Source organism: Triticum aestivum, chromosome 1A (assembly GCF_018294505.1).
Source record: "Triticum aestivum cultivar Chinese Spring chromosome 1A, IWGSC CS RefSeq v2.1, whole genome shotgun sequence".
Taxonomy (NCBI): Eukaryota; Viridiplantae; Streptophyta; class Magnoliopsida; order Poales; family Poaceae; genus Triticum; species Triticum aestivum.
Window position 1 is genome coordinate 300360568 of NC_057794.1, and position 24974 is coordinate 300385541.

General features: G+C 44.4%; 3 protein-coding genes and 1 pseudogene across 3 annotated transcripts; 1 reads left to right on the forward strand and 3 right to left on the reverse strand.

Annotated features, from left to right (window-relative positions):
• Positions 1–86: 86 nt before the first annotated feature.
• On the reverse strand, positions 87–5428 carry LOC123182403 (uncharacterized). The gene is made up of 3 exons (XM_044594982.1): positions 5266–5428; positions 4966–5158; positions 87–1459 (listed from the first exon to the last, which is right to left on the reverse strand). Exons 1-3 carry the CDS (start codon positions 5344–5346, stop codon positions 87–89), a joined length of 1647 nt encoding a protein of 548 aa, XP_044450917.1. The 5' UTR covers positions 5347–5428.
• Positions 2840–3519, forward strand: LOC123047031 (ubiquitin-40S ribosomal protein S27a-2-like). Its single transcript, XM_044470514.1, has one exon. The coding sequence runs from the start codon at positions 2921–2923 to the stop codon at positions 3407–3409; it is 489 nt and encodes a 162-aa protein (XP_044326449.1). The 5' UTR covers positions 2840–2920; the 3' UTR covers positions 3410–3519.
• A 3745-nt stretch (positions 5429–9173) lies between the features above and the next one.
• On the reverse strand, positions 9174–10441 carry LOC123182477 (uncharacterized; annotated as a pseudogene).
• Positions 10442–17082: 6641 nt separating this feature from the next.
• LOC543235 (uncharacterized) lies at positions 17083–17844 on the reverse strand (the record flags this gene model as incomplete). The annotated part of the gene is given in 2 exon segments (XM_044470538.1): positions 17083–17728; positions 17827–17844. Coding segments are annotated over 2 exon segments (366 nt in total), but the record flags the coding sequence as incomplete, so codon positions are not given.
• Positions 17845–24974: the final 7130 nt, after the last annotated feature.

Below are 24974 nucleotides of genomic sequence, written 5' to 3' on the forward strand. Positions count from 1 at the left end.
CCCGGATGAGACCCTACATAAGGGAAGAATTATGTATCATAAGCAAATAATCTCACATCCATAACGACAATAAGAGAGTAAGAGAATTAAATTTGTATCATATATACAATAACAAGTATATGAGTAAAATATATTGAGCTCACTTTTTGTTGATCAGAGATGAAAACCCATCCTTCACCATTGTTGTTTATCTGTAGATCTTTTTGAAGAAACCCAATGAACCAATACCAGGAATCGTAGCTCTCGACCTCTACTATAGCCCAAGCTATTGGATACATTTGGTTATTTGCATCTCTGCCAATTGCACAAAGCAACTGCCCCTTGAATGCACCCTTCAAAAAACATCCATCTAGCCCCACCACTCTTCTACATCCCGCAAGAAATCCTTTCTTGCAACCATCTAAACACATGTACATTCTTTCAAACACATTGCTGTGAAGAATTTCTGGATTTAATGTCACTGCAATAGTGCTACCGGGGTTGCTTCTAAGCAACTCAAGCTGATAATCATAAACCCGAGCATACTCACCATCTGATAGATCAATTATCTTCTCCATAACAAGTTTCTTTGCTCTTTTGCATTTGGAGATGGACACATCAGCCACTAGATCCTGAAGAACAGCTTGTTGAATGTGCTCTGCCTTCCATGATGGATTGTCCCTGATTTGCCTAAAATACTTCTTTGCAATGACACCGCATGTGACCAGCTTGTTGTCCCTTCTTGGAATGCACGTGTGCTCATTGTTGTACCTCCATACTAGAAACCAATCAGACCTGCTGGTAATGGACCCATAAATACTCCAAGGACAGCCAGGCCAACTGCATTTTGCACTTACTCTCTTTTTCTCATCTTTTGGAAATAACAAGTGATGATATGTTTTCAGTCCATACTTGACCAATGCATTCTTGAACTCCCTACTGTCATGGAAGGCCATACCAACAGAGAATAAAGGAATTTCGGAAGTGCTATCATAAACTGTGTGCTCTGTCTTCTTCCTCTTAGGCATGTCATCCCCATCACTTGCTTCATCATAAGATAAATCATCTGCACTGTCAAAATAGGGTGTGACATCACCATCACCATCATCAAGCTTGCAATCCTCTGGGACAAGGAAATCCTCTGGCACATCAACTGCTTTCTCATCCTCTTCTCCAAGCATTTTATTCCTGACTTTGTTCTTGAGTTCCCTTGCATATTTTCTGAATTCAATTGCTTCTTCATCATCAGCAGAACTATTGTCTTCTTCTTCTAAATCAACCTCATAATCACTATCACTGCTTGTGGATTCATCTTCACCTCCTCTATTTCTTTTTCCTTCAGTCACCTTTGATTTTCCTGCCATGGAGCTACTTCCCTTCACAATCTTCCTACAAACTGGCAACTTCTGTGGCTGATGAAATACATGTGCATTTTCAGCTACCTCATGCATCTCCTCTGCATCTACGAGTGGTTTCATATCTGCGAAACAAAGACAAAATACAACACATATATAAGCCCTCTGCACATAGATTAGATTGAATCCCTATGCAATCAAACCCGTGAGAAATCACACATATAGGAGCCCTATAAACTGTTTCAACAATCAAACCTCTGAATCGATGTACAGTCAATCATAAAAACGTCCTGTTAAAATGAGTTTAGGAGCACATATTGTTATTTGCTTCTGAATACTTACAAATTTCTGAAACGTACGTAACAGAGTTGATATGAGTTTAGTTTATTCAAAATTTAAGATGCTCTCCCATCCTGCTCATGCTAAAGGTATGCATGCAGCCTGGAATACACAGGGCTTTTAGCAAAAAAAAATGATTACTTCTAGAATACCTGCAGGCAGGCATCAACCTGGGTTATTGATTGTTAATTCTAGCAAGTGTCTAAAGGAGAACTGCTGATTGCAGAGTAGCTGTTTCAATTTGTAATGTAGCTCGCCGGCCGGCTGGTTGTTTAATTATGATCACACAAGTACCATGAAAATAATACTAAGATGTCAGTTCAGATTAGTCATGGAGCAACAATCAACAACTTGGAAAATGACAGTGGCCTGAAGGGAGCCAACTCGCATCTTCTGAATTTGAAAAAACTGCTTTAAAATCTTCAGAACCTAGACTGTTCAAGTGCATAGAGATGATCACAGTATACACACATTAACTAAACACACACTAGTCCGGTGCAACTGTGGTGCGTGCGTTAGTACTAATCACCTGATCAACAGGAACCAGGACAATCTAGGTAGGCGTGTGACATCTGAATTCACAAAGGATTGTTGGAGGCGACAGTTTCAATGGAGTAGTCATGCTGCTCTCCTCAGCTGGCGATACAGTCACAAAGGATTGTTGCTGGGCATGGAGGAGCTGAGCGCTTCACCTGGAGTAGTCGTGCTGCCTCCTCAGCCGGCGATCATCACGTCTTGCCCCGCCGCCATGATGCCGTCTTGTCGAAAGGAAAGAAGGGAACGAGGCCCAAACAAACAGGAGGAGCAGTTAAATCCGAGACCTACCCTACCAAGCCGACGTGGCAATAGTGGAGAGCCACGCAAGCAAAACCACCGGCGAATACCACCCGAATTGGGATTAGGGGGCGATTTGACCAGTATTAGAGCTCTCGGGGGGTTAATTAACCGGTTTTAAAGGTGAGGGGGTGGATTAGTCGGTTTCTGAAACCCTGGGGGGTGATGTGGACTTCTTTCGTCTCACGGGTCCTTGCCGTGTCCGGCTCGTTCACGAGTCGGTTCAGACCCGCTCGATCACAGGCGTCCGTCGCGGATCGGACGGCCAATCAAACGAACCAGGCTTACATATAACCCCATCTCCACCCCACCATGGGCCGCGACATCGCCCAGCCACCCAAAGCTCCCAATACACGCCGCCGCCGCCCGACGAAACAGGTCATAAATCTCGGTGATCGGCGAACGGGGGCAAGATGCAGATCTTCGTGAAGACGCTGACGGGGAAGACGATCACGCTGGAGGTGGAGTCGTCGGACACGATCGACAACGTCAAGGCCAAGATCCAGGACAAGGAGGGGATCCCGCCGGACCAGCAGCGGCTCATCTTCGCCGGGAAGCAGCTGGAGGACGGGCGCACGCTGGCCGACTACAACATCCAGAAGGAGTCGACGCTGCACCTGGTGCTCCGCCTCCGCGGCGGCGCCAAGAAGCGCAAGAAGAAGACCTACTCCACGCCCAAGAAGGTCAAGCACGAGCGCGAGAAGACCCCGCTCGCCGTGCTGGGCTACTACAGGGTGGACGACGCGACGGGCAAGGTGGAGAGGCTGCGCAAGGAGTGCCCCAACCCGGACTGCGGCGCCGGGACCTTCATGGCGGCGCACGCCGACCGCCACGCCTGCGGCAAGTGCGGCCTCACCTACGCCTACGCCGAGGCCCAGAGCCCAGAGATCGACAGTGATTGATCAGGTGGTGTGATCAGTGACGGAGTTGGATTAGCGCCATGGATTCAGTGTACGTCTGGCAAGGAATTTTTCAATGGGTACCTGTGCTTAGAACAATCATTCTGGATATTTTTCTCAATTACTTCCTCTGTCCTACTGTACTTATAATATACTCCCTCCGTCCGGAAATACTTGTCCTGAAAATAAAGAAAATAAATGTATCTATAATTAAAATAAGTCTAGATACATCCATTTCTAGGACAAGTATTTCCGGACGGAGGGAGTATAAGATCCTCTGTCCTACTACAGTATAATATAAGATGCCAACGATACTCGTAAATTTATTGCAATAACATCGAGCGAGGGAGTACATGTGATCAAATAATCACAAGTGAGCATGTTTTTAGTCTGAATTGAACCTTAGTGGCTGGGGTGCTGGCGTGCCTCTTAGGCTGCTTGTTACGCATAATATCATATACTAATATTGTAGGTAGCCTTATTTATTGTCATGTATGACACGTATTAGCATAGCATTTAATATGATATGGTATCATGGTATGATACTCAACGCTCTTTTTTTTCATTTAATTCTATGTCACCTCAGCAAAATAGTCATACTCCATCCGTTCCTAAATATTTGTCTTTCTAGACATTTCAAATGACTACTACATACGGATGTATGTAGACATATTTTAGAGTATAAATTCACTCATTTTGCTCCGTATGTAGTCACTTGTTGAAATGCCTAGAAAGACAAGTATTTAGAAACGGATGGAGTAGTTGGTATGCATAATACTAGCTATGATACTACCATTACGATCAGCCTTAGACTAGTCACGGGAGTAACTTAACTAGTAACATCACACATTTCAATACAAGATTGCTTATGTGGCAGCTAATTAATGAAGAGAGAGAGGTTTGTGATAACAGAGGGTGCTTGGATACGTTTTAGTTCCATGACTAAAGTAGTAGGACTAAAACTTGCTAGCCTCACCCATGATTGGATCCAAATACTAAAGAGACTAAAATCAAGTTATTGAGCATTTATTATCCTTCAAACCCTCCAATCCAGAACTCGCATGTGTTAAAGGAGAGGAATTAAATGAGGAAAGAGAAAGAGAGCTAATACATATTTTAGTAGGTTTTCTATGACTAAAAATTTTTAGCCTCAAGACTAGTCCTAGCATCTCTTTAGTTAGGGGTGCTTGGAACTTTAGCCTCTAAAAGAGACTATTTTTAGTCAGACTAAAAATAGTCCCTTGGATCCAAACACCCTCTTAGGTAGTAACATAGACTAGTAACATCGGCAAGTTACTACTCTATGTTACTCCCCGCTGTGAGCAGTCTTAAGCGGTCAGGTGCGTTGCTAATTAAGCCGATGTTTCTTGCCTGGCATCAACGATGAGTTATAAAGTTCTTACCCGTAGGAATTGAGTATTAGATAAAAACTAAAACTGAGGATAAATGCTGTATGCATGACCATCTTAAGCATCATTTTTGAAATAAAACAGATGATATCTCATATCAAAATAACCTGATGGGCTACATGAACGGTTTCAATATAAGAGTAAAGGTACCTGGTTTTCTAATTATCTCCTTTCCTCGGATTTCGAAATGCCATGTATACTCGGGAGATGTGGAATAGTACCAAAACGATGAGGAAGTTCGTGTTCTTGTACAATGAGGGCAATGGAATGTTTCGCTTGAGTTGGGATTCATCCCTCTTCCATATGCACAACACAGCAGAAAAATAGCAGTGTCCTGCACGACCTGAATTAGCACAACACCCACATCAATAAATTAGCACAACGAGACATGAATTATGATTTGAAAAAAGATCATGAAATAAGTGGAGACAAGAAACCAAGAAAGGGTACCAGCGGAGAAGGAGAGTGAGCATCGTCGCCCAAGAACAACATTGTAATGGCTGGAGTGTGTCGATGACAAAGACACCACATGCCTCGATCTTGTCTCTTTTTTTTGCAAGGGCCTCTGATCCGTCTCTAACGGATGGCGTAGTTTTGGCCATGTGAATGGCGCTCTCCCTCCCCCTTCCCGCACCAACTCCATCCCACTTATCGCCCTCGTTCCCCAATAAACTGCATGGAACTACACCTAGACCACCATCTATACATTGTCTTCTCCTTCTCCAAGGCCAAGCCTGACTCCACAATAGCTGCGACGCTTCTGCAGGCCACTATGGGCGGTTGCATGGCCGACATCCGCGTTCATGCATGCGATGCCGAAATTCGGAAATCTTGCTTGCGGGAAAAGCCATCACTCTCCCCACGATCTCCTACTCTTTCCATCCACAAAGCTACCCGCCAACATCACCAACTCGTGGCCATGCATACGTGTCAATCTCTCCCATAGCTGCCAAGCTTCCCACAAGACATGGTCAACCGACACGAGATTCGTGCTTGGCTCAGACACCGCTCTATGGTCACTCGAGATGCCACGTCGCCACCGCAAGGCTGCCGCGTGTCGGCCAGGTTCATTCAGTTGCCTTTCTCCATCGACTGCCAGCTGCTTGCTCAATTCCTTGTGACTATCATCGGTGGAGACTACCGCACGCTCAACATCACCATGGAAGATGAAGCTAGATTCTCCTTCACAGTAGCCCGCACCATGGTAGCGGATATGATCTGCGTCATCTGAAAATGCAACTAATCCTCAAGTGGTTTTGGTAATTAATAACAACATATATGTCACTGAATTAATGCCTATTCAAAGATCGTTTCAGAAATGTTCAATGTAGGTATGACAAGGACATGTGAATGTGGACCCCTCAAAATGCAAAGGGGCAAAAGCTCCAAGACTCTACTTTTTTTATTAAGTGATTCAAGATCATACTAAGTCCATAGGAAAGCCAATACTATTAAAAGGGGATGAGATTTTGATCATGAGTCATTTGCTCGAAGATATTGCTCCAAAAACCTCCGCCACAGCCTCACAAATCCAATCTGTACAGAACCCTAAAGTTCATCTCCGTCCCATCGAAACAGACACACCCGGACCCACTGAAATACACCAGACAGAGCCACTGCCTAAACCCTAGAAACCCGATCTTACCGAGATGGCATTCAGTCCCACCGAAGTGCATGTGCCAACTCTCTGCAACCAATCGATTTCACTTCGGAAGTACTTAGTAACCGATCAGAATTAACGAGATGAGGTAACTTCTTAGGTCATCACAAATTGGCCCCATCGAGTGGATTCATCCGGTCCCATCGAAATGTCTAAAGTTCGAATCTTTTGCACTAGTTGGTGCCTCCGAGATTTATTTTTGGTGCCACCGAGTTGTGCATAAAAGTGAGTAACAGTTGGATTTTTGGTGAAGTCTATATATACCCCCACCCACCTCCTACTCTCAGAGAGAGCAACCAGGATGAAGCCACCACTTCCCACATCCATTTTTGAGAGAGAACCACCTACACTTGTGTTGAGATCAAGGGATTCCACTCCAACCATTTGATCCTTGATTTCTAGCCCCCTCAAGTTGCTTTCCACTCCAATCCTTCTTCTACCCAAGCCAAATCATGAAGAGAATGATTGAGTGTTGAGGAGACTATCTTTTGAAGCACAAGAGCAAGGAATTCATCATCAACAACAACACATGTTACCTTTTCAAGAGTGGTGTATCATAAATTGGTTAGGTGTCACTTAGGAGCCTCCAAATCGTGTGGAGTTGAACCAAGGAGTTTGTAAGGGCAAGTAGATCGCCTACTTCGTGAAGATGTACCCCAAGTGAGGCTAGTCCTTCATGGGCGTAAGCCATGGTGGAATAGACATGGTTGCTTCTTCGTGGACCCTTCGTGGGTGGAGCCCTCCGTGGACTCACGCAACCGTTATCATCCATAGGTTGAAACCTCCATCAATGTGGATGCACGATAGTGCCACATATCGGAACCACGCCAAAAATCTCCGTATCTTCATTGCGTTTAATATCTTCTACCCCTCCTTTACATACATATGCAAAATCTTTACTTTCCATTGCCCACTCTTTAGACTTGCATGTGTAGGGTGTTGCTTGACTTGTGATAGTTGCTAAGATTTGCCTACAACTAAAACTGAGAAAATGATAAGTTTTTATTTGGTCAAGTAGTCTAATCATCCCCCTCTAGCCTACTTACGATCCTACACCATCGATGATTTCAGACGGCTCGGCGTCTTCAACAGGTTTCTGCCAACTGCAAGACCGCTTCATCCCCAAGGCCCAACTTCTCCTACAATGACCACGAATCACGAGGACAGTTTTGCAACCTTGGCGACTTGCAACACACCATTTGAGTCATCGATCTTTGACCGGCCACAGGTTAGGCTCTGGCCCGTTGAGGCGACCCCATGAAACCTCTTCGAACTCAACCTTCGCTTCAGGAGGCACCACTCCGGATAGGTGCGTGAAGTCATCCGCATCCCGGGAGGGAGCACACCAGGCGTGGGACATGCTCCAGAACCATTTATCCATGTTCGACATTTATCCTATCGCCGAGGTCGGATCCATGGGGCTGGACGGGTAAGAGGTGAATCCGGACAACTTCTTTTATGCGAGATGGATTATGTCAACCCAGCAAGACCGCCGCCTGGAAGAGTACTAGTTTGTTCTCCGAATGCCAAGGAGAAATGGTGTAAAAAATCTCCAAGTTTCAGCTGCTACTATTTATTTTGGCGCCAAATACTAATTTGGTCTTAAAAGTTATTTATGCTTCCATCATGCTTTAGTGTATGTGCGTATGTGTAAGCGTCCGCGTCTGTATTATGTTAAAAAAACTTACCATGCATTTGATTTTGAAGAACTTGAGCTAGCCAGCTATCATCTTCAACCTCCTCGGCCATAATGCAAATATGGAGTGCTTCAAAGGCCAATCTTAGCCGAACTAGTGGAAACTAAGAGGCAAACAGAGAAGCCAGACAACCCGTCTGGTTGGCCAAAGACACGAACCGAAGACCAGAGCAAAAGAAAAATGCAGCAAAACGACTAAGGAAGAAAGCACATAGATGCCGACTAGCGGCTCTCGTTAGGGTAAAGGATTTAACAACCCCCAAGTCTGGCTTGGGGACCAAAATCAAACCGCTAGACAAAAATCATACTTAAGTAAATTATTGAGCAAGATTAACAAATTTAATAAAGACGCAAAGGCGGATATAAGAGACCCCGAATTTGGGGTAACAAACTTGATTACAATAGAGTTTGGTGATCGGGCTAGACAATAATTTATACTAAGATTGAAAAAAGCTAAGCATAAAAACGACATAGCAGAGTAGGGTTTCAGGAGTTGGTCTCGAGACGTTGGGTCTTCGCTTCTTGGATCTGATACGCTCCTCCGGTGTAAATCTTATCGATGATGAACGAACCATCTGAGCTATTTTCAAGTGAATTGCTATACACAATCAGTGGCGGAGGCAGGGGTGCTAGCCAGGGCCCGGGCCCAGGCCAACATGCAAATATTTTCACTAGGACACTAAGTATTTCTACTAAAACAGTGTATTTGCTTTGTATTCCATTGGTCTGGCCCTCCCCAAGCAAGTTTAGCAGCTCTTGGCCCTGTCCATTCAGATTTCCTGGCTCCGCCACTGTACACAATGAAACACTATGATACACTTTATAAAACAAGAAAAAAAAACCTAGTGAAACGTCATGTAATACTTTGAAACACAATAAATTTTGCCAACAATCACAAAATGCGGCAATCTCACGACAGCGGTGGACGGTGGATACCCCGTGCATGGTAGAATAACCATCTAGCCAAGAACTCTTCTCTCTGACACCATTTGTCTCCTCAATTCGTGCCAACGTTGATTTATTCCATTCCAGACAGTACATCAACTGTATAGTAATACAAGTATACTGTATCGGTACGTAGATGTAGAACGGTACACATACAGCAACAAACTGCATGCATTATACGAATATATCTGCATCGATTGATCAGCCCTGGGGCTGGGGGTATTTGGCCTTGTAGTCGTTCCACAGCTGGTCTACGCTCTTCCCCAGGATCTGCACGAAGTAGTCGTCGCTGTATCCGTCCTTGAGCTTGCTGTTCATCTCCGCCACGAACCCGGCCTTGAGCGAGTCGCAGTAGTCTAGGAACTTGGCCGTCACGTCGTACCCCTCGTCCCAACGGTCGCCGCTCCCCTACGGGCCCCAGTGCGTCGGCGCGAGGTCGGCCTTGAGCCGCACGTAGTCGGCGATCCCCTCGATGAGCCCTAGGTTCGCGCTGCCCTGCCCGTTCCACTGCCACACGTGCGTCGTCTCGTGGTACAACACACCTTTCACCTGCAAGTGCATCGGCCATGTAGTCAATCTCTTTGTGTTGATTAATAAATACTCTCTCTGTTCCTAAGTATTTGTTATTTTAAAGATTTTAATGGATTATCATGTACTCTCTTCGTTCCTAAATATAAGTCTTTGTAGAGATTTCATTATGAACCACATACGGATGTATATAGATACATTTTAAATGTAGATTCATTCATTTTGCTCTGTATATAATCCATCTAGTTGAATCTTTATAAAAACTTATACTTAGGAACGGAGGAAGTACGAGTGTATATATTATTTTTTTCAAAACGGAGTACAAGTGTATATAGACGTATTTTAGAGTGTAAATTTACTTATTTTGTTTCATATGTAGTCACTAGTTGAAATTAAAAAAAAACAAATAAAAATATTGAGGAATGAAGGGAGTAATATACTCCTTCTGTCCCATAATATAAGACGTTTTCTGACACTACACTAGTGTTCAAAAACATCCTATATTATAGGACGGAGGGAGTAGAATGTAAGCTTGTCACGCCTCGCGCGAGGCGACGTGCAACATATATATCATCTACCTCATACTTGACGGCGGCGGCGTCGCCCTGGATGCTGGCCACATGCTGGGCTCCGAGTTTGATGGCGTTGAGCATGGTCACGCCCGCATATGCGATGTCGTCGACCACGGTGAGGGTGACGGAGTCGTATGGACTACGGTCTTCCGGGACATTTATATAGGCTGCAGGGTAATTCAAGTCGTTTGGAATCGGTACCACCGGTGCGTAACAGCGAAGCATCGACGTGTTCTTTCCAACAGGGCCAAACTTGCTTTGATTTCTCTTTGACGACTGTGCCAGTGTGAGGTCTGAGGTGTCTGCCGTGTCTTTATAGTGTTGAATTTCGGTATGAGGCGGGAAGGGCTTCCCCGCACAAGGGGGCAGCAATATTTTTCCAATCCGAGGAAGTCCTTGTGCCGTGCTTGACTGCTCAAGTGCTCGTCAGTACGTACGTGTTATGTTTTACGTTGAACAGAGTTTCTGTGGTTTTTAGATTTTCCATATTCACGATCGATCAAGCGTACCCTAAAACATGGTTCCAAGATAAATAAGCGGAAATGGCGAACGTTCTCTAGGAAGAATTTCCAGGGAACGCACCAGCAACCGTCAGATTGGAAACACGAATTGAAGCTGGCCTGGCGGACACGTCAGCTCAAACCAAACGTCTGTTGTGTATGTTCCCTCGCGCGAACGTCCTCACCGGCAGGACCATGTCCTCTGACCACCACACTGCCCGTAGCTTTTTTTTTTCTCGAAAAGGAGAATGATTCCTGGTCTCTGCATAGACGATGCATAGAACTATATTATTAATTATTAATAAAGACTTTACAAGATAACACATCAGTAAATCTGAAGTCATCATCTTAACAACTGTTGGGGAACGTAGCAGAAAATAAAAATTTTCCTACGGTTTCACCAAGATCCATCTAGGAGTTCATCTAGCAACGAGTGATTAGATGCATCTACGTACCTTGTAGATCGCGAGCGGAAGCGTTCAAAGAACGGGGATGAGGTAGTCGAACACGACGTGATCCAAATCACCGGAGATCCTAGCACCGAACGGACGGTACCTCCGCGTTCAACACACGTACGGTCGGCGTAACGTCTCCTTCTTCTTGATCCAGCAAGAGGGAAGGAGAGGTTGAGGAAGATGGCTCCAGCAGCAGCACGACGGCGTGGTGATGGTGAAGCTGCAATACTCCGTCAGGGCTTCGCCAAGCACTATGGAGGAGGAGGAGGTGTTGGAGAGGGAGAAGGAGGCAACCAAAGGCATGGATCAAAAGCCCTCCATCCCCCACTATATATAGGAGGGCCAAGGGGGGGGGGCGCCGGCCCTAGGAGATCCAATCTCCTAGGGGGGTGCGGCCAAGGGGGAGGAATCCCTCCTCCCCAAGGCACCTAGGAGGTGCCTTCCCCTCCTAGGACTCTTCCTCCCTTGAAACCCTAGGCGCATGGGCCTCTTGGGGCTGGTGCCCTTGGCCCATGTAGGCCAAGGCGCACCCCCTACAGCCCATGTGGCCCCCCGGGACAGGTGGCCCCACCCGGTGGACCCCCGGGACCCTTCCGGTGGTCCCGGTACAATACCGATAACCCCGAAACTTGTCCCTATGCCCGAAACAGGACTTCCCATATATAAATCTTTACCTCCGGACCATTCCAGAACTCCTCGTGACGTCCAAGATCTCATCCGGGACTCCGAACAACATTCGGGTTACTGCATATACATATCCCTACAACCCTAGCGTCACCGAACCTTAAGTGTGTAGACCCTACGGGTTCGGGAGACATGTAGACATGACCGAGATCGCTCTCCGGTCAATAACCAACAGCGGGATCTGGATACCCATGTTGGCTCCCACATGCTCCTCGATGATCTCATCGGATGAACCACGATGTCGAGGATTCAAGCAACCCCGTATACAATTCCCTTTGTCAATCGATATGTTACTTGCCCGAGATTCGATCGTCGGTATCCCAATACCTCGTTCAATCTCGTTACCGGCAAGTCATTTTACTCGTACCATAATGCATGATCCCGTGACCAGACACTTGGTCACTTTGAGCTCATTATGATGATGCATTACCGAGTGGGCCCAGTGATACCTCTCCGTCATACGGAGTGACAAATCCCAGTCTCGATCCGTGTCAACCCAACAGACACTTTCGGAGATACCTGTAGTGCACCTTTATAGTCATCCAGTTACGTTGTGACGTTTGGTACACCCAAAGCACTCCTATGGTATCCGGGAGTTACACGAACTCATGGTCAAAGGAAAAGACACTTGACATTGGAAAAGCTCTAGCAAACGAACTACACGATCTTGCGCTATGCTTAGGATTGGGTCTTGTCCATCACATCATTCTCCTAATGATGTGATCTCGTTATCAATGACATCCAATGTCCATAGTCAGGAAATCATGACTATCTGTTGATCAACAAGCTAGTCAACTAGAGGCTTACTAGGGACATGTTGGTGTCTATTATTCACACATGTATTACGATTTCCGGATAATACAATTATAGCATGAATACAGACAATTATCATGAACAAGGAAATATAATAATAATGCTTTTATTATTGCCTCTAGGGCATATTTCCAACAACAACATATGTCGCTACTTCTATCCAAATGATAAAGGGGTGCCGATTGTGGGAGCCAAATACTAAACAGATCTCGCACCAAAGCATAACATTTAAAGCTGGAGTCTCCAACCAAGCCGCATTGCCAGGTATGGGGCACACATCGGTCCGACGCGCTCTTTCGCCGATCCATCTTCAGAGCAGGTACTAACGCATCCACCTTGTCAGGCCTGCCGTCGACGCCACCATGGCACCAAATGACACCATCTCCCTACGCGCGCCCATCATCACATATCCGTCGCCGAGACTCTTCTGCGCCACATCGCCGAGACTCCACATCGTCGATGTGTCACCTAAACACCGCTCCACCGTAGTATCCGTCCACCGGCCCCTCGAGCCAATGCACACCTCAAGAATGACGCCCCAAGGGGGAATGACATAAAAGCGCCGCCGTCATCCGATCAAACGATCTAGGGTTTCCCCCGGCGGTAGCAGATAGAAGTGTGGAGTTTCTCCATGGTGATGCCTTCAGGAAGGTGACGACATAGAAGAGTGTTGTCATCGCTGACCTTGGCAAGTAGCTGAGAGCAAAATTTTCACCCGGATCTGCTTGACGAACCTCCATCTAGCAACTTATGCACGTGCTGACACCGATCTTTACCGCCGCGCAGCACGCATACCACACCGGCCAAATCAGATCTGCCCGGAGGCCATACACGTATGTCGTTGACTTATCCACCAGGCCATCCACGCTGCCGCCACCGATCCGTAACCAGATGGTGCGCCGCCACATCACCGGCCCATGCGGCCTCCCATGGTCGGCCCGCCCGCCGCCGCGCTGCTACTTGTGAGCTGCATTGGGATTTCCTCGAAGAAGAGATGATGATGCAGTACAATAGAGATAAGTATTTCCCCCCAGTTAAGAACCAAGGTTATCAATCCAGTAGGACAATCATGCAACACCTCGTTAGCAGTACCTACACACAAAATAATAAATTATTGCACCCAACGCAAACAAGGTGTTGTCAATCCCTTGGCGGTTAATTGTAAGGATCAAATCTCGTAGTGATAGATAGATAACAAAAACACAATATATAATACAGGTAAATAAATTGCAGCAAAATATTTTTGATTTTAATATATGACAAAGATAGACCAGGGGGCCATAGTTTTTCTCTAGAGTCTTCTCTCTTTAACATAGTGTACGATGGGTAAACAAATTACTATTGGCCAATTGATAGAAAAGCGAATAATCATGACGATATTTAAGGCAATAATAATGTATATAGGCATCACGCCCGAGACAAATAGACCGAATCCTGCCTGCATCTACTACTATTACTCCACATATCGACCGCTATCCAGCATGCATTTAGAGTATTAAGTTCATAAAGAACGAAGTAACGCCTTAAGCAAGATGACATGATGTAGACAAAGTAAATCTAATTAATATGAATAAACCCCATCATTTTATCCTTAATGACAACAATACAAATACGCATCATGTCCTCTTCTGTCACTGGGATTAAGCACCGCAAAAATCGAACCCATCACAAAACACCTCTCCCATTGCAAGATAAATCAATCTAATTGGCGAAATCAAACGGATAGATCGGAGAGAAATACAAAGCTATAACGATCATGCATAAAAGAGTTTAGAGAAGACTCAAATAATATTCATTGATAATCTGATCATAAATCCACAATTCATCGGATCCCAACAAACACACCGCAAAAAGGGATTACATCGAATAAATCTCCAAAAACATCAAGGAGAACATTGTATTGAAGATAAAGAGAGAGAAAAGAAGCCATCTATCTACTAGTTATGGACCCGCAGGTCTGTGGTAAACTACTCACACATCATCGGAGAGGCAGCAAGGTTGATGTAAAAGCCCTTGATTGATTCCCCTCCGGCAGACTGCCGGAAAAGGCCTCCAGATGGGATCTCGCGAGAACAGAAACTTGCGGCGGTGAAAAAGTATTTTGGGTGGCTCTCTGTTGATTTCCTGATTTTAGAGAATTTATAAAGGCGGAATTAGGTCAAATGGAGCAATGAGGAGCCCACGAGGCACCAGGGCGCACACCTACCCCCTGGGCGTACCCTGGTGGCTCGTGGCCACCCCTTCGTCTTCTGACTTCCTCCCGAAGCTTCTAGTGTCTTCTATGTCCAGAAAAAATCGTCAAAAAGTTTCGTGGCAATTGTACTTCGTTTGGTACTGATTTCCTGAAAAACCAAAAACAGGCAAAAAATAACAACTGACACTTGGCACTAAGTTAATATGTTAGTCCCAAAAAACATATATAATTACATATGAAAAATCCAAGATTGATACTATAATAACATGGAATAATAAAAAATATAGATATGTTGGAGACATATCACGCGCCGCCACCTGCAGCAGCCATTGCGGCGCTGCCTAGAATGGATCGGCCGCGCCTCCACATATTTTGTAGCCCCGTAGCACCCCTACGACGCGAGAGATAGGGACTCCTCCGCCACCGCCATCCGTCTCTGGGCTTAGCTCGGCAGCATCCCCCGACGACGGCGAAGGTAGAGAAGGAGGGTGATACGGAGCATCGTGCAGTCATCCCCATGGACGTACCTTCGTATTTCAAGACACCACGTGGACCAATGACTAGAGCTCATGCAAGGGCTATCGAAGCCGAGGTGAACTCGCTCCTCTCTGAACTTACTCATTCTTCATGCGAGACATGGCTACTATCTCAAGCGAAGACCTTGTGTGTGATCAGTTACTTGGAGGAAGGCCATGAAACAACTATGGCAAATGGACAAGATGGTGACACCGAGCGCGAGAACCAAAAGGAACATATGACAGAAACTCACAGCCACCGGATGACCGACCGGTTTTGGACGTCCGGCGAACTGACGAACAACCAGACAAAAGGCCCAGCTGACAATACCTACATCGGCTGGACGACCGACATGTACTGTGCGTCCGACGTCCTCCAGCGACCAGACGACCGATAGCCTCCGGGCGATTGGTGCCACGTGTCCAATACCAAAATGTTAGAAAATCGAAGCTTTCTGGACAACCGATGCCCCGGACGCTCGACATCGTCCGGAAATCCCACGACACCTTAATAGAGCCGAAACACCGGATGTCTGATCCTTACCGGACATCCAGTACCTCGCGAGACACCGGACGACCGGTAATGCCCGCAAGTCCGACACCTGTCTGCGCACAGCGACTCGGGCCGATGCCCATGTACCCCTTCACTTCCCTAGACTATATATACTCATCTCCGATTTAAATTTTAGGGTTAGCAAAGTGATAGCTCAGATCAGAGATTGAGTTTTGCTCATCCACTACCTACTCCAATGGAGTCCAAGACCTCCATGTGAGAAAATCCCCTAGTGGATTGAAGACCCCCGTGGGAAGATCCTCCAAGGATTCAAGACCTCTCTCCTTCAAGGATTGAGATGAACTAGCTACCCTTTGTATCCTCTTGTGTTGATTTTGGATCTTGTATCTCCTCTTGTGTATGTGGATTTAGCACATGTGTGATTGGATCTGGTCTATTTGAGTGTTCATCTTGTGCTTCTCTTGATTTGCCTCTCTTTCCCCCCTCAAAGTGTGAAAAGATCAACCAATTAGGGTTTCACCCTACATCATCTTGGATCAGAGCCAAGGTTGATTCACACTTTGGAGTCTCCCTCTCCATTTTCTAGCCCCAATTTTGTGTGTTTTTGCCCAATTTTAAAAATCCCCACAAAAATAGCCATATCAATTTTGTTTTGTGATTTGTTGGTTTAATGAACTTTTGTTGATTTTGATTCATGGATTTGATGTGTTTTAGGTGGACAAACCCTGATCCGTACCAAAAACCAACCCTGATCCGTATCAAAAACCAACCCTGACTCGTACAACATAGGGACACTTCCCCTCCGGCTGAAGGATCGGCCGGGGAGGTGAGCCGCCTTTGCGCTAAAGCATATACCTCCGGACTCACGGTTGTCAGACATGGGGACGACAATGGAGATCCGCCGCGGCCGGCAGTAGACTAGTTAAGGGTATCCATGTCGTCAGAATGGATATCCGCTGGTGCCGGCCGTAGACTAGTTTTATCTTACTCCGGTATCGTCTTTAGTTAAAAATATGTCCAAAATATAAATGTTTTCGTCTGATTTTCATGAAATTGTTCGTGTTTGCATGAATTTCATCCAGTTTGTTGAAAAAATGTTTGAAATAAATACGGACAGAGTGTTCGTGGACTGGTCTTCTTGTCCATGAACAAATGTGAGAGAAAATTTGCGGGTCACCTTTGGAGATGCTGTAAAGAAAGTGACTGATGTTCAATGTATTTCAGGCAACCGATGACATGACCTATAGACGGTCCCTTTGTCTCGTCAATTCGTTAACACACACCGTGCCAACGCTGATTTATTCCATTCCAGGCAGTACATAAATTGTACAGTAATACAAGTACTCCCTCTGTAAACTAATATAAAAGTGTTTAGATTATTATTTTAGTGATCTAAACGCTCTTATATTAGTTTACAGAGGGAGTATAATGTATCTGTATGTAGACGAAGACCGGTACACATACAACAACAAACTGCATGCATCGTCGATCAGCCCTGGGGCTGGGGGTACTTGGCCTTGTAGTCGTTCCACAGCTGGTCCACGCTCTTCCCCAGGATCTGCACGAAGTAGTCGTCGCTGTATCCGTCCTTGAGCTTGCTGTTCATCTCCGCCACGAACCCGGCCTTGAGGGAGTCGCAGTAGTCCAGGAACTTGGCCGTCACGTCGTACCCCTCGTCCCAACGGTCGCCGCTCCCCTGCGGGCGCCAGTGCGTCGGCGCGAGGTCGGCCTTGAGCCGCACGTAGTCGGCGATCCCCTCGATGAGCCCGCCGTTTGCCCTGCCCTGCCCGTTCCACTGCCACACGTGCGTCGCCTCGTGGTACAGCACGCCCTTCACCTGCGAGCGCGCGCATCAATCTCGTGTTTGAAACTTAAGAAGCTATACATGAAGGTATGTCGCGCCGTGCGGCCTGGGTGCAGAATTCGATTTATTACCTCCTTCTTGACGTCGCCCTCGTCGAAGCCGGCGACATACTGGGCTCGGAGTTGGATAGCGTTCCCGGAGGTCTGGGCCACAGGCTCGATGTTGTCAACCACAGCGAGGGTGACGGAGTCGTAGTCCCTCCGGTCTTCCGGGTTGGGCTGGTTGAAGGTGGTCCAGATGAAGGACGAGGCCTCGGAGAGCACCTGCTTGGCGTAGTCGACGCCAACGTCCTGGTCGAATCTCTGCCCGCCGGCGGAGTCCGGAACCGTGTTCGTCGCGTCGAACGTCACGGCGCCTGCCATGGCGGCCAGGGCCAGGAATAGGAGGAGGGGAGCGGCTGCTGCAATGGCAGTCTTCATCGTGCGTGCCTAGCTAGTGAGCTTCTCTTAAGTGCTTCGGTGAGTGGCAGTGGAGGGCCAAATTTATATAGGCTGGACGACCGCAGTGTGATCAACTCATCAAGTCGTTTGAATTGGTACCACCGGTGCGTACTAGTCCTCGCTTGACGTGTTCTTTCCAACATGGCCAAACTTGCTTTGACTTATCTTTGGACGACTTGCCAATGTGCGGTGTCAATGAACTCGCGAAGCTGCGAGGAAGCTAAATGTTTGATGATGATGGTGTCTGCCGTGTCTTGGTGGTGTTAAATTTTGGTATGAGGCCAGAAGGGCTTCCTTACACTAGGGGGCAGCCGGCGGCAATATTTTTCCAATCTGTCGATGTCTCTGTGCCGTGCTTGACTGCTCAAATTCTTGTCAGTGTAAGTACCTACGTGTCAGGTCTTCCGTTGAACTCGTTTTCTGTGGTTTTTAGTTTTTCTTTTCACGATCGATCAAGTTTACCCTAAATTAAGTAGGGGTTCCAAGCTAAATAAATAGCTGGCTCATGGGACTCAAGGCCCCGCCGTCTCCCTTGCCCTACACTTTCTCATCGTAGACCGCAACCGAACGGTGCCGGTGGACGTCAGATCGATGATAGATCCATCCGAGGACGAGCCGCCGACATCCACCACGATGCGGTTGCGGCGCCTGGACTGATGCGCCATACGGGGCACCGGAGAATGTGACTCTGCCTTGCCGACATCCGCCGCCGCCTCCCGCGCCCGGTGCCTTGCACGGCGAGCACGTCGTGCCATGGCCGCGGCGGACGAGGCTCATGGTGCGTCCCGATGCTCGGCGCGCCATTGAAGGGGTTGCGAGTCCGCGAGCGCGTTCGAACGCCAGATGGACCGTAAGGCCTCCGGTGAGGCAGCTATGGCCGGCCTAGCGCCGGATCCATGCTCCATTTGGGCGGAAGCAATGGATTCTCGACGGATGGAGTCTGAGCGCAGCCGTCCACGGGCCTCCTCCCGGGCGCGGCGGAGCGCAAGCCGGACGGCCATCTCCTCCTCGGGGCCGCGCGGGATGAGATCGGGGTCGACGGATCTGGAGGTGAAGGACTCGGATCCGCTACCCGTCATGCCGAAGAGGATCGGAAGGAGCCGGAGATGAGCTTGGGTGGCGGAGGGGAATGGAGGGGAGGGGAGTGAAGTGGCTAGGGTTTGGTCCGGCGAGTGGATGGGAAGGATTTTTTGTGGGGTCGGGTGAGCCAGCATGGGCCGGGTTCGACTTGGCAGGCGTGCCCGGGCACCCCCATATCCACTCCATATTTGGGCTGGGTATGGGGGGCGGGGTTAGCCCGGGCGTTTGAAGGCCGTTTGAGAGGCCCGTCTAGGTCAAAAAATCATGAACAAGCAGTGACCGGGCGGCCTGCCCAGGCGTTTGAGACGGGTTTAAGGGGTCCGGTTGTAGATGCTCTTACAGAAGAGTATTCGTGACATGCATCAGGGGCAGTCGACCGCCGGTCTGCGTCAAGATTCAAAACGCCGTTTGTGTATATCACCTACTTCCCCTCATACAGCCCTTTGCAAATATTTGTAAACTGATCATAAATGGAAAGCAATATATATGTTTTTGTGGGATCAGTTTCGAGGGTACACATATTTTGATAAAATAGTCGGTGTGCAACGTTTTGTAGTAAAACGGTAGAGTTGTGGAAAAACCATTCACTCTGTTCTTTTTCTTCCTCATTGCCTGTTCTTCAATTACCTTCCTCTTTTCGTAGAACTCTTGTGTTCTAGCAGTAATGGTGTAGGTGAAAAGGGACCGAAGTGTTTCTGTTATCAACCACTCATAGACATCAACAATAGTAACAACAACAACAGAGTCATATCCGAACCTTTTGCTGCAGAGCTTAGATGTTGTTGTATGTTTGATCTGCATTGAAGATTCATGTTGGTGCAACTATTGCATATGCTTGCTATGTGTTCAATCTTTTTTTCGTTATTTGTGCTTCTACTAGCTTGTTCACTTTGAAGAACTCACATCATTGGCTTAGTGAATCTTTGTAGTAAAGAAAGTTTTGTTGTTGAATCTTAGAACAAAAATAATAATGAAGGTACATAGATACATTTACAACATGTTTGTAGTTACCGTAAAAGTGAACTTAGAAAATTTGAACGACCATGTTAGTTACAGACACACATACTTAATCGGTATATCAGTGTTGAGTTAAGTTACAACGCTTCTATTGGTTTGTTCTCTTCCCGAAAGTCAGATCTTGGACTTATTGAATATTTATACTAAGGAAATTTTGGATGTCAAATGTTATGACGCAAATAAGAATGGATGTTGTAAGTTTATCTATGTAAAAGAGTTTGGGAAATAGAAAGTTGGCCAATTTTAATGAACATGTTAGTTACAGACACAAAAACCTAATCATAAGCCAATGTTGAGTCAAGTTGTAGGGACAACAACTTAAGCTTATGTTATTACATTTTTTTACTTGACTTCTGCGACTTAATAGATACAATTGTTTTTATAGATACAATATATAAGCTTTCAGAGACTTCATTGACTAATATTAGTCTGCAAATTGGAATGTAGGCACTAGTTATAAAACTTACTTAGTTAAGTGAGCAGCAACCTACTATATATTGATTGATGATCTTACCTCTCTGAGAGTCGAGGAGCAACATATGAAATTTTATTTTGTTTTATGTTGTTACTTCAACCTATAATAGTATGTTTTGTGATATGAAATATGAAGCTAAAGAGCAATCCGTTGAATTATATATTTTATTGTATTAGATGCCATATCATATTGGTTGTTAATATTTTATAATCTGATAATTTAATTTCAAAAGTTCAAGTATTGATAAACATTTATATCATAAGTATGTACAACTACTGTTATGGTACATTGACTAATTTTATCTTTTAGCCACATACATATGTCTTCTAAGTCAAGTTATTCAGCAAGTGCAACATCAAAATCTAGCGGAATTTAAAATATTATTACACTCAAGGGGATGACCCAAGCGTAAAAAATGAGGATAAAAATGTAACTCTAAATCTAGATTGAAGATAGATCATGTTCATGCTGTTTTTATTGTGTTTACGCATTACAAAAAAACATGCTTTGGAAAATCAAATTTGATGGTTGTTGAAGTTTCCTGAAATAAAAAAGGTACTCCCTCCGTCCCATAATATAAGAGCGTTTTTGACACTACACTAGTGTAAAAAACGCTCTTATATTATGGGAGGGAGGGGCTACATCTTAAGTTTAATACATTTCTTGTAAGTGCAACAGTTGCTGGAGATATGCACAAATTTTTTGGTATTCCTTCTAGACCAAGAGACATTGATGGTGTTTATGGGCAGACAACTGCTGCTTCTATTGATTTCTTGAAGGCAAATATAGGTATGGTTGAGAAGGATTCTCACCGTTTGGGGCTAGCAATTTTTTAAGCTAGAGATATAATAGAGCTATCAAATGAAACTGAAAAGGCGATATTTATCATGGGTCATTTGGTAACACTTTCTTCTAAACATGACTACACCATCGTTGATTATTGGGAAGTCGTTTGTAAGTCCACTATATAGGAGAATATAACTGGTGTGAATATGCCGTAAATTATCTACTTGATGCTATTATAAGGCACAACAACAAATTGAGTCAAATAGTCATGTCATATACTTATATGGCTGTCACTTCTTTCTCCCAGTAAGTTATAACGTGAATGTCAAATACTATAAGAAATGTCGCATGTTCTATACTACTACAAACTATGTATGCATATGTTCTATATTGATAATCAAGTACAAATTGTACCAAGGAAACATAATGAACTGCCTTGGATTGGAGACTACGATAAGTGGCACATAAATCTTATGATCTCCTTTGCAAAACAGAGAAAGAAATAGTGTAACAACATATGATGCATGCATGGTTTGTATCTCATCGTTGAATTAGTTGTCCCGCTTAAAAATGGTATATAAATTAATATACAATTATCTTGTTCTCCTTGTTTCTAGATTGAAAGAGTAGAACTTGTTTGCTATTTGAGGATTATAGTTGATAGGCGACGGGACAATTTTGCTCCCGAAAAGTTTGAAAGACAATGGCTGCATGAAAAACACAATCAATTGGATTGTTCAATGACATTTTGCCAAAAGATTCATTAATCAATACTGGAAGTATAAAAAAATTTGAAGTTGTTTAAAAGAACGTGCAGTTTTTCTCACCTTCAACGAATCCGCAACGTATCTCCAATGGAAAGTTCAATTATCACATAAGAGATACTTACCCACAAATAGTAAATTTTCATTTTTACATTTTAAAAATCCAAAATGCAATTTATTTACCTGACAAATCAATACTATATTTGAAGGTGAGACATTATATACCTCAAGAATTCAAGCTCGTGCATGCTAAAAGAAACTGCAAATGGAATACCAACAATGATATAATAAGGCAAGATATTGAATTTATAGAGAAATTCTTCGTTGTTAAATCAAACTTGCATGCGTTGCACTAAGAGAGGCTTGAGTCCATGCTTTCCTTAGAGAGCAAATAAGTCAACAAATATTGGCGAAAAACTTTGTATTATGTATTATACTTGAGTTTTAAATGATTGTTACTACATATTTTATCTTACATTATTTTCTCAGGTAATCAAATTCTGCCAAGCATTTTGAAACAAGTTCTTCTTCTCAGTAATATTCATGCAAGTTCAAAAAGATAATATTTGTTCAAACACTTTTTTGTTCTCTCTATTAATGTAATTATACAGATCAAGGTTCTGCGAGAACCGGAGGAAATGTGGAGGATAACATTGAAATGGAAAGTATGGCGAGGGACAAAAATGGTAAAGTCTTATTTGAAGTAATTACTGCATGATTTTTCAACAATGCCACTATCTTAATTAATAATTGCATTCAAGTTTCAAATGTGGAAAGGACAATTACTACTAAGAATGATCCCGTCGATAATCTAGGTATCAAAATTGTTGAACTAGATGATGGCCATTCTGATACATCAAGTGTATCGATTGTGGAACAACTTGCTTACAACTTTTCTTTAGATTTGCACATGAAGGTCAAGCATGATTACAACTAAATTGAAATTACTCGTGCTCATCATGTTGATTTTGCTGATTTCTGTGACCATGAGATTGTCCAGAGACAAGTTAGTTCTGTTTAAGTGAAATATATAATATAATGTATGATACAATGATATCCTACCTGCCAACTAAATTACAAAGTGAATCTCTTGATCAATGCATTTTAGCGACAAAAAAGATGAATTTGGCAGGAAAGTAAATATATTCTTTCTCATTATCTAGATTTGTATTATGTCAATATTACTACTAAATATATTTATTATTACAACTTATGGATAAAACATTATGAACAAAGGCATGTGAAAGTTTATGAAAGTGATATAGAAGAGCAATTAATTGGCACAAAGACTATGGATCATGAGGTATACACAGTTCATGTGTCCAAAGTGTAAGTCAAATGGATAGCAACAACTATACATGGACCGGTCTAGATCTCACAAGGATTTTCATTGAGCCGGAATTTTCTGTAAGTATTGTTGTTATGATATTTCAGGATTACATCATAAATATCTAATATCGAATGATAATTATAGTGACAACACCATGCATACATTGACCCTTGCTAAAATTAATGTAACAAAGGTGAAGTCAATACAAAATATTTTTATTGAAAGCAAGATGAAGTATGCCATTACTCCTTCCATAATGGTAATTTCTTAATACATGATGTTTCCATCTAAAAATGTTGTCTTGACTTATCTATCTCTAATGCAGTATCTTTAATTGTGCATAATAATTTTAGTTTGTAATTGTTGTGCCCAGGGGTGGAGCCAGGATTTGAACATGAGGGGGCGAGAAAAATAATGATCACTCAAGAGACGCGTCACAAGAATATAGTCTGAAAATATGGCACTTATATGAATGTCCTGCCATATATTTCTGTAATGTAAAGAAAAATATACATTTCTATTAGTTCAAATTTTGCTCTACAAGAACCATGGTTGAACATGTTGATTATCCAATCGGATGAAAAATAAATACTCGTATATTGGAGTCGGTGATGCTATTGTGTATGGCTGATAAGGGCCCTCAGAAATAGAGAAGACGTGCAAACATTAAACGAAAGGTGAAATTGGATGTACAATTTGAAATCTTATTGCATCCAATTAGTGAATCGAACCTTTGACTTGTAGCAATAGTACCAATTCACTAAGAAATACTCCTATAATCTCTAATGTGTAATCGATCTGATAACTTATTTTTTGAGCAAAAGAGGGGTTTCCCCTATGATTTCATATATTGACCAAACACAAACAGAGAACATCATCCAGCTCAAGCGCGGTAAATCTCCAAGCAAACAAAGATCCAAAGCGACCGAAAATATTACTCCCATCTAGCAGCCACCGACTCCCAGACTACAAACTAGAAAAGAAAGGTAAAAAACAATCTAATAAATTAGTAGCTTGCGGTTGTATGATGGCGTACCTTGAAGTGGAGGTATGAATGTATGATTCCAAGATTGATCCGTGAAGCAGCTGACCTGCCGCGGATTCGATCGCAGAGTGGTTTTCAATTTTAACGAGAGGGGCAGGCAGAGCCGCGAGGCGGCGGCGAACAAGGATGCACGAAGGCACGAACGAAAGGAAACCGTCAATCTGGACGAACCTACTAAATCTAAACGGCTGCACATTAGGAATTCCTATTTTCGTGGTGCGTACAACTTAGGATTCTGTAGTACCGGGCCTTTGGACTGGAACGTCGGGCCATTAGTATATG

Bases quoted from the DNA above. Each gene is read 5' to 3' on its own strand.
- LOC123047031 (XM_044470514.1), top strand. From the start codon at position 2,921: ATGCAGATCTTCGTGAAGACGCTGACGGGGAAGACGATCACGCTGGAG.
- LOC123182403 (XM_044594982.1), bottom strand. From the start codon at position 5,346: ATGTGGTGTCTTTGTCATCGACACACTCCAGCCATTACAATGTTGTTC. The intron at 5,159-5,265 runs GTACCCTTTCTT...GTGCTAATTCAG, and splicing joins CTCACTCTCCTTCTCCGCTG to GTCGTGCAGGACACTGCTAT. The intron at 1,460-4,965 runs GTACCTTTACTC...TTTGTTTCGCAG, and splicing joins GGAGATAATTAGAAAACCAG to ATATGAAACCACTCGTAGAT.